The 9,698-nt window shown below is 30.8% G+C and overlaps 1 protein-coding gene and 1 long non-coding RNA gene across 2 annotated transcripts; both read left to right on the top strand.

Moving 5' to 3' along the window:
- Window positions 1-725: 725 nt before the first annotated feature.
- Window positions 726-5,686, top strand: LOC145333296 (uncharacterized). Its single transcript, XM_080178424.1, has 4 exons — window positions 726-807; window positions 4,381-4,507; window positions 4,851-4,930; window positions 5,581-5,686. The coding sequence occupies exons 1-4, from the start codon at window positions 731-733 to the stop codon at window positions 5,684-5,686; spliced, it is 390 nt and encodes a 129-aa protein (XP_080034550.1). The 5' UTR covers window positions 726-730.
- A 619-nt stretch (window positions 5,687-6,305) lies between these two features.
- LOC145334797 (uncharacterized) lies at window positions 6,306-7,208 on the top strand. Its single transcript, XR_013884985.1, has 2 exons — window positions 6,306-6,404; window positions 7,024-7,208. It is a non-coding gene; the product is annotated as an uncharacterized LOC145334797 (long non-coding RNA).
- The last annotated feature ends 2,490 nt before the right edge of the window (window positions 7,209-9,698 follow it).

The raw sequence follows: 9,698 nt of genomic DNA, 5'->3' as shown, positions 1-9,698 counted from the left end.
GTGTTTTCACAGAAATTCTATCATTTATTTTTGAATTTTAACTTATGGCAAAAATAATTAATCATTTCTTGCTTTTTAAATTTTTGTAAAAAAAAAATAACGCAAATAATGCTAGGTACCATTTTAATAGATAAGAACCTTTTGGTGTATAGGGTCCTAGGACAAACGCAAGAATGGACACTTAACCTAACCTAAACCATATTTTAGGTTTTTAAATGCCTAACCACTGCGGGGGGCTTATTTGTATATTCATAGCTTAACCTAACCTAACCTGTATAGAAATACCTACTTATAATAATATTTTAACACTCCTGCGTTTGTCCACTCCGACGTTTTGGACCAAACATACACAAGAGTTAAACATGAATATAGATGAACTGAAATTAGTTTCTGAATGTGAACACATTTTCCTAGGTGTTTCCCAATCCTATCTCAAAATTTGCTACTAGCTAAAAATCCTTCAAACTTTAAAAAAATCAAAATTTGAATGTATACATTCAAAATTTTAATTTTTCAAAATTTGATTTTTTGGTTGGAAATTTGAAGCTTTTTTAGCTAGTAGTAAATATAGAGATAGGATGTGGAAACACCGAGGATACTGTGTTCACATTCGGAAACTAAATTTCAGTTCATCTGAATATACATAAAAAATAAGAGGGTATGTTTTTTTTGCTGGATGAAAAAAAAGCATCAAGCAACGTCTAATTCAAAACTTTTTTAGAACTTTAAAATGTCAAGATTTACAGTTGTTGTGTTAATTGCATTGATATTTGTGCAAGCAAGGGATGGCAAAAAGAACTTGCCAAAGTAAGATTTCTAATTTAAACAAGGATGCTAATGCTGATAAACAGTGAAGAATTAGAATTAAGGTCAAAATAAAGTGAAAGGGAAGAATTAAAATTAACAGGCAAAGCAATAATTTCAAATTGTTAAATACCAAGGAAAGTCGAATTTTGATTTAATGTTAATATAATTGATTCTCAAGACGTGGCGTGCAAAGAGATATGTCGGAGGGGTAGGTAAGTTTAGACACCCCATTTATGATTTATGAAAACCCAATTGGAACAAAATCGGGAGAGGTGCAGCTGTTGGGAGCTTAAGTGGGGTGTATTGCAGACAACAAAATGGGTGTATTTTAAGTCTCAGGGGTTTGTTTTATCACCCTGGAATTCCACACACATCCCACCCCCCCCCCCCCTAAGAAAAAAGTCAAACAAGCGTCACAGAATTGGTAAATTTTTGAACAGCCCAATTGGCTGTATTTGGGGAAAGATAAGGAATAAGATATATAAGTTGGAAAGAATTTTAATGTTAGAGGGAGATTTGAAATCTGCATCAAATTTTAAGGTTTTTCTATAAAATTCGTTTTTTTGTATAATTCTTTATCTAAAAGCGGAAATACAATTTAAGTTAATTAATTTTGACATCTGTGATTGGTGGATTGAAAATTATCTTCGCTCTGATAGGAAAAGCTTAAGTGTCACACACCATTCAACCAATTAGAGCGCAGGTAGTTTCCAATCCACCTATTGGTAAAAATCTATAAACTTAAATTGTATTTCCGCTTTTAGATAAATAATTATACAAAAAAACTAATTTTATAAAAAAAATCCTTAAAATTTGATGCAGATTTCAAATCTCCTTCTAACATTAAAATTCCTTCCAACTTATATATCCTAATAAGGAAATTTTAAACTCATGTCAATGGCAGTGTATACTGTATAAGGGTTTAGGAAGGTGTACACTTTTGGGGGGTGTATCGAAACTCCTTAATTTTAGGATAAACCCCACTTCTGCACGCCTCTGTTATAAAGTTTACATTTTTCTCACTAAAACACCCAAACTTCTTCACATTAAAAATTGAAGAAACAATATGGGTACAGGTAAAACCAATCATAAATAAAATTTTGCCAAGAAAGACTTTTTATTCGCCATAACAACAGTTTGAAGCCTTGCTTAAAATTAGGTATTTTCAAATTAGATATTTCAAAATTAGAGATTTTTAAAATTAGGTGTTTTGTCACTTTGGACATTTTTACAATTAAGCATATTTTAATTAGATCTTTTTTAATTAAGTGTTTTGTCACATTAGAAATTCATAAGATTAGATATTTTTAATAATTTGTCCCCATTCAAAATATTTAACTTTAATAAATTATTTTTGAAAGGTATATAAAAAATATACTCTGACACCTGAAGAATTTTATAAAATCGAATGCTGGCCCACAACGATTTTATTAGGATTTAAAAGTTTATTTTTTACATAAAAAAACATTTTGCTACTTATTGATGTGTCTTTCCTATTTGAGTAAACTGCTCTGCTTTTAGAGTGTTTTGCTTCATAAATATTGTACTCTAGTATGGAATTATTAGGTCTTTTGATTTCATCTGTCAAAACTCATTAAAAATTAACATAAACATAATACATTATCTACAATCTACATCCATTTTAAACACATAAAATTAGGCTGTAGTTAAATTCAAAAAATTTAAATAAATGCATCTATTATGCCATGAAACAAATTTATCTTTATCATATATACAAATATGATCAGGTATAAAATAAGATTATTCAAACTTATTTTTAAAAATATTTTTAAACAGTATTTATCTTTAATGTGTATAGTTTTCATTAATTTTATTATAGTCAGATAAAAATTATTTAATTATCTTGTAAATAATTCACTTTGTGAAAACACTCTTTAAAGTTAAAATAATCATATTTTTAGTTTATAACAATATGTAGCAAAATTTACTTGATGTATAGTAAAAAAACAAGGATGACAACATCCATAAGTAGCGAAGCACAAACATTATGAATGAATATCCGGCAAAAATGAACTATGTTGCAGTTTCATAAGAAAACATTAAACTAAAAAATCACGAAACCTTGTAAGATTTATAATTTGAAAATCTAAGAATCGATCTAGCACCTCAATCAATAAGCAAATTTTAATAAAACTTTTTGGGGATATGTAAATTGTTAACTTATATAATCCCTAAAAATATCAGCCGTCTTGAATAGAAGTAAAGAAAATCATGAAAATCTAGGAATCAAACTAGCACCCCAACCAATAAGCAAATCTTGATAAAACTTAAAAAGTATGAAGAATATGAAAGTATTCAATCCCTAAAAATTTCAGGCGTCTTGAAAACGAGTTGAGAAAATCATGAAAACTTTAAGATGTAGGATTCGATCTAGTACCCCAACCAATTGACGAATATTAATAAAACTTGGTGAAAATATGAAGTATGTTAAAAGAATTAATCCCTAAAAATGTCAGCTCTCTATCTTTTAAAGTAGCCGAGAAAATCTAATACTGTAAATTCTCCCCAAAAAGTTATTTGTAGGTCAATTTTTAAAAGCGAAGCTTTTCTATAATTAGGATCGGTCCGTCCGTCCGAGATAGATAGCTTTTATTCGTTAATTTAGGCATGTTAGAATTGTTCTATCGATTTCAAACTTTGCATGGTTGGTGATTCCTGTAGTAGTTAATGTTGATTTTTCTACTTTTTTTAAAAAACAAATTTTTATGTGATCTAATTATCCGTTTGATCTGATTTTTGGTATATTGATTCCTGGGACAACAAAGAAAAACATTTAGGCGAAGCAACTCTATAATCAAGTCCTAAAAATGTAAGTATGTCCATAAACATTATCCTGTATCAAGCAGTTTTTCAACAAATTTATTTACAATTTTGCTTTGACTCTTATACTTTTATATTTTGATTATTCAGTTTAGACACTATACAAGTGTTCATGTCCGTTTGTCCTACCGTTTCAATGCTTTGCTTTAATGGATGTTGTCATCCTTGTTATTTTAAAATCAGCAGTAAAATTTTATTGGTGTCAGAGTATATTTCTGATATACCTTTCAAAAATAGGTTTAATTTTAATAACAGACAACTATCTTTTGTTATCAGAGTTGGCCTGCAATGTCTATTTATAGATTGTGTTTAGTACTATATATATTAACTAGCGGCTACGCCCCTAGAGGCCTCTAGGGGCACTTGAGGAGGAGAGAGTCGAATTTGATAATTCAATTTCTTATTTTAGATTTTAATAGAAAAAGAAAAAAAAATTACGTTTGACGCTTATTTTTCGTTCAACTCTCTTTCTAAAATTGGTAAATTTTTGAAAAATTTAATTTCTCTAGGGAGGGTGGTGGTACCCTCCCCCAAAATAGTTATAAACCTTCCCGGGACATATGAGAATCTACCCTGTTAAGGAGAACCCAATCGGTTCAGCGGTTAGCGAGATCCTTCGGTACACACAGACAGACAGACACAGAGACATCCTGTTACTTTAGTATTGTAATCTGTATTCTAATTCAGTTCAAATAAAGCTGATATTATTATTATTTTTTTCCCTTTTTTTAGGAGAGACCCTAAATTGTTCTTCGTATCAACTCATACTTCAACAGTTTTAGCTACAACAACAACAACAGTCAGTTCAAGAGTAACATGTCTTCTGCTATCATCAACTGCTTACAGTAAAGTTTGTAGTGTAAGTTCTATTAGTACCAATTTTTGTAGCAAGCCGGATACTGGATATTCAAATATGTGGCAATATAACATTTTATATTATGCAACAAAAATTCCTGTTAACAAATAGCCACAATTATTTTCTAGAGAACGTGTCCTAACTTTGGTTATTTTTTTAACCTATTTGTGACGAGCTCTCAAAGTTTAAATTAAAGATCTTACTAATTTTGTTCATAATGGCAATTTTCTATTTTTTGTTGCTTTTTAGTACCTTAAAACCAACTTAATTTTTTTAGGCTTTAATTACTTAAATCAAGGGAAAATCTGGCGAAACATAAAATTAACTTTAAATACTTATATGACAGGGCCGTAAGAGGAGGCAAGCAACCATTCAAGAACATGGAAATTCACCTGTCAATGACATCTCCATCTCCAAAGTTAAGAGGTAATTTTGTAGAAAAAATATTTAGATAAAGATAACAGTTTGTTGTCTTTCTTGTGTTTGTAGCTTTAGATCTTGCTATTAGTTAGACTAGTTTGTGAAAACTGTGAATTTGACAGTCTCATTGAATTTCATGGGTGTAAAAATGACAGTAAAACTGTGTTTATGACAGTAGTAAAGGTGTAATTTTGACAGTGGATAAAAAAATATTGCCAAAAATACAGCTAAAAACGAAATTGACAAAAACACAGTGGTTGTATTTTTGTTAGTGGTAAAAGTGGCAGCACCCCGTTAGACCGATATAGCTTTCCTTTACAGTAAACCATCTTAAAAATATAAATAATGTTTTGCTTAAAAGAATTTGTATGTTTATATGTTTAGTCTTCTTTTGCAAAAATATATATTCTGGAAAACTTCTACACCCAAATATGAAATATTTAATTTTATTACAGTATTTATTTTAACTCTTAACAGTCGGAACCCCTTCCAAGCCCCCCCCCCCTCTTCAATCACAGCTTCTACAAAGGCTTGAAGGAAACAAAAATTGGGCATGTCCCCTATTTGATAAAGATTTTTCAGCTACAAGTCATATTTTGCTACCAGGTTGGCTAGAATTTCTAGAACTTTTAATAGTAATAATGATAATTTTTTAGGGGTTTAGAGAATGATCTTACATCTGGATTGGCATCTGGAATAAAGGATATTGAAGACATTAGGAACAATAATTCTATTTCATTTTTTGACAAATTTAGGTTTTAACAGTTTTTTTTGTTTTTCTTAAGCTCCATTCAATCTCTTAACAAATTTTCGTTAACTGGTTTGCGTTTTACAGGAAAGGGTAGGAGGGAGGGAGAGAGGTAGAACCCTTCTCGAATATAGTTATAAACCTGCCCAAAAAATGTAAGAAGGTAAACTGTTAAGGAGAACCATATCGGTTAAGCAAATTGTAAGATCCTTTAGTACATTTAGAAGGACATCATGTTACTTAATATAAGGCTAGTGGCAATGCCCCTAAATAACCTGGGGGCTCTTAAGGTGAGTATGGGAAAGTCGCTTTCCCCCTCTTTATATTTTAGTTTTAAAAAGAAAGAAAAAATCTGCACCATTGAAAGGGAAGTCTAGGGGAGGGAGGGTGGTGGTGGAACTCTCCCCAAATATAGTTATAAACAAACGTGCCCAAGACCTATGAGAAGCTACACTGTTCAGGATAACCATAATCAGTTCGGCAGTTAGAAAAAGCGGCACTTTATTTTTCTAGGGGTTATTTATCATAGGAGGGTGGAGGTACCCTCCCCTTAGACTGTTAAGAAAAAGAATCCTGTTACTTTTATATAAGGATTTGAATCTCTCAAGCATGTATTCAAAAAATGAAATTTTGAAATGTTTAGCGAGCGTAAGGGAAGGTTTGCCTGGTATTACATGACAAAGACTCAAACTTCAACCTATACTCAAACAGCTACATCAACTACCTATTCAAGTAAGAAATATCATCACACTATCCTAAGCGATGTTTCTCTATGTTTTGGTAGAATCTGTACTACCGGAGTGCTGTAATCATGGCTTGTAGTTCTGTTTTGGAAATTGCTGATCCGAATGGGTCTTACCTTCCAAATCTGGAGTGGTTTAAGGCAACCACTATCTTACTAACTTCCCCAAGCCCTCCACGAGAGGTTTAGGGCGAAACAAGTAGTTATCCTATAATATAGATTAGTAAGGTTTTCTGCCTGAAGAATATGATTTCTAAGTCTTAGACTAATTTTAAAATCTTCAAATACAGAGCCTCTAGATGCTTGGAGTGCGGCCACAAGTATATTTAGATTAGTAAGGTTTTTGTTTGTCTTTTAAGATCTGTTAGCTTCAAAGAGTTCAAAGGATAGTTTATTTTTATAAATCTAAGTTTTTGTAAGGTTTAAGGCTATAATTCTGCAATTCCCCCACCCTTTTGAGTGTAAAGCCCATTAATGTCAGGGATCCAAATGCTACTGTATAATTTATTAGTCCAAGTTGTATTTTACTGGTATCTTTACACTAACTTTAGAGTTATTCTTGAAGAATTTAAAAAATCATTAATATAAATGTATTTTTTTTATTTTCAGCTACCATATCCATAACTGCTCTTGTCTGTACTCCTTCACTGTTTGTTGCATGTGGAAAGAAGTAATAAAGAAGATATATGGAATCAGATTTTTAGTCCTCAGAATTCAAGATTTATTTTTTTATTATTACATATTTATTTTTGTTATTTTATATCAGAATAATAATAAACATTTCCATAACAAAATGTCCATCTAGCTGATAAATAAAATTCGTTTTTAATTTGTAAGTAAAAGTTATTCTAAAAAGAAATTATCACATTTCTTAACCTTTACTTATATTAGAAGCTGAGAAACTTAGAATGTAAGACATTCAACGCCCACATCTTTCTAAAAAAAATGTTAGCTTTCTGGTTTATGTATTTTTCTTTCCATTGAAAAGCTGTTAAATTGTTATTTATCTTATTTATTTGCACTAAAATTTTTAATATGTTAGAATCTTAACATGTAGTTTTAATAAACGATTCTTTTTCAGAGGAAAAATTATTTTTGAAAAAAAGGATGAAGTATGATTTTCAATGCTATAGGTCAATTTTTAAAAGCGAAGCTTTTCTATAATTAGGGTTAATCACTCCGTCCATCCATCAGTCCGTCAGTCCGTAACAGATAGCTTTTTTCGTTAATTTAGGCATGTTAAAATTGTCCTATCGATTTCAAATTTTGCATGATAATTCCTGTAGTAGATTCAGAAAGCGTAGCAACTCTATAATCGTTACCAGAATGTCCGTACGTCCATTTTAAACATGTTGATTTTTTTTACTTTTTTAACAACAATTTTTTATGTGATAAAATCATCCGATTGATCTGATTTTTGGATCACTGACTCCTATTACAATAAGGTACAAGGAAGCATCTCTATAAGCAAGCCCTTAAAGAGTCAGTATGTCCTTAAAAAGAATTCTGTATTTAAGAAGTTTTGTAACAAATTTACGTATAATTTTGTCAAAACTATATTCAAATTTTGTATATTCAGTTCTGACACTCTACATGAGTTAATGTTCGTCTATCATACCGTTTCAGAGCTTCGCTTTTATGGATGTTGTCATCCTTGTTTAAGTATCAAATAAAAAAAAAATAGGAAAGATGGATTGTCTGTTTAGTAATATGCTTAGACATCAAGTTGAATTTTAAAGTTTTAACATGACGATTTTTACAAAGCTTAACGCGACTCACACGCAGCTGTCGAGCTCTGTGTTTTGGCGAAGCTATTCTATAACTATGATTTGACGTACCCTGACTCTGGATTTAAACCACAATTATAACTAATTGAGTTTTATGGATTGGTACCCTCCACCAAAGACATGGGGAGAAGCTGAAGCACTTGCCAAAGAAAGGAATTCATGGAGGAACAAGGTGTCCGCATTCTCTGGACTTCATAGTCAAATAGAGAGACACGCCTGATGATAATGACCCTACCTCAAAATAGTTATAAACATTATCATTATCCATGAGAAGAAACTTTGTAAAAGAGAACCATATCAGTATAGTGGAAAATGGAAATTTTTCGGTTTAGACAGGATTTATATTCATTTATTTGTGTGTCTGTTGCTGCATATGTATAAAGACTTTGTTCTAACAGCACTATGATGGGCAATTTTAAATGTAAAGACTCTACGCAGCTAAGTTACAGGGTGCGCCAGTGTAAACACAATTATAAATAAAATAATTGTACTTTTATTTAGATTTAATTATTGGGCAGAAAGAATAAAAGAATCAGATATAGATTATGATTGCGAGGATTTAAAAAGGTATAACAGCATTTGGACCTTATTTTTTAACGGAATAAGGCTTTATGAATATTTTTTCTCATTTACAAACTAAATGATGAGGTTTTTAGTAGATCTTTGAAACTGCAAACAAATGTCATGTGCTTAAAAAGAAATTGACTGAGAAAATGGGCCTTATTTAAAAAAATGTTTTTTGGAAGCAGGTTGGTGTAAGGTTATTCTGAAATGTTGCCAATGCACATGATTAATTGTTTGTTGGGTAAAGCAAATTACACAATTTTATTGAGAGCAGAATCAAAAGACCTTATTAAAAGTTTTTCCCTAGCTAGGCGTATCCAGGGGTTGTTTGCTTCTCACTTTCTCAATGGGGATACATTCAAGGTCTTGTAGATTGTGTCCTTTGCCTTGAAATGACTTCCAACATCAGTTCCGGACGGACGGACCGACCCTAACTATAGAAAATCTACGGTTTTAAAAATGTAATTGCCAACTTACCACAAAGTATGATATTGCTTCTAAAGGTATAGAAAAATAGAAAATTTTCTTGTCTTCCTTTAAAATTAATCTATTCCATATGATCTCAAACTATTTTTTGAAGAAAAAAAACAAATCTTTGGTCAATTTAATTTTCTTATTTGTAAATGATAATTGTATTAATGTATAGTTAGAAAAAGAAGTTGTTATAGCCTATTTAATTTTAGACTGTATTTTTTAATCATAAATAAATTTATTACAATTAAATGAAATAAATTCTTACATTAAACTTTTATTTCTTATTTCTTAGCAATCGTTATAATAAAGTAACAGGTTGTCTGTTTGTTTGTCTGTTTGTACCAAAGGATCTTACTAACCGCTGAACCAATTGGGTTTTCCTTAACAGAGTAGCTTCTCATAGGTAGCGGGAAGTTTTAAAACTATTTTGACAGTATCAACCACCACCCTATTAAGAAA

The sequence above is a fragment of the Acartia tonsa genome, chromosome 12 (assembly GCF_053477335.1).
Source record: "Acartia tonsa isolate MP-2025a chromosome 12, ASM5347733v1, whole genome shotgun sequence".
In the NCBI taxonomy this organism is placed as follows: Eukaryota; Metazoa; Arthropoda; class Copepoda; order Calanoida; family Acartiidae; genus Acartia; species Acartia tonsa.
This window is presented reverse-complemented; position numbering and strand designations above follow the sequence as displayed.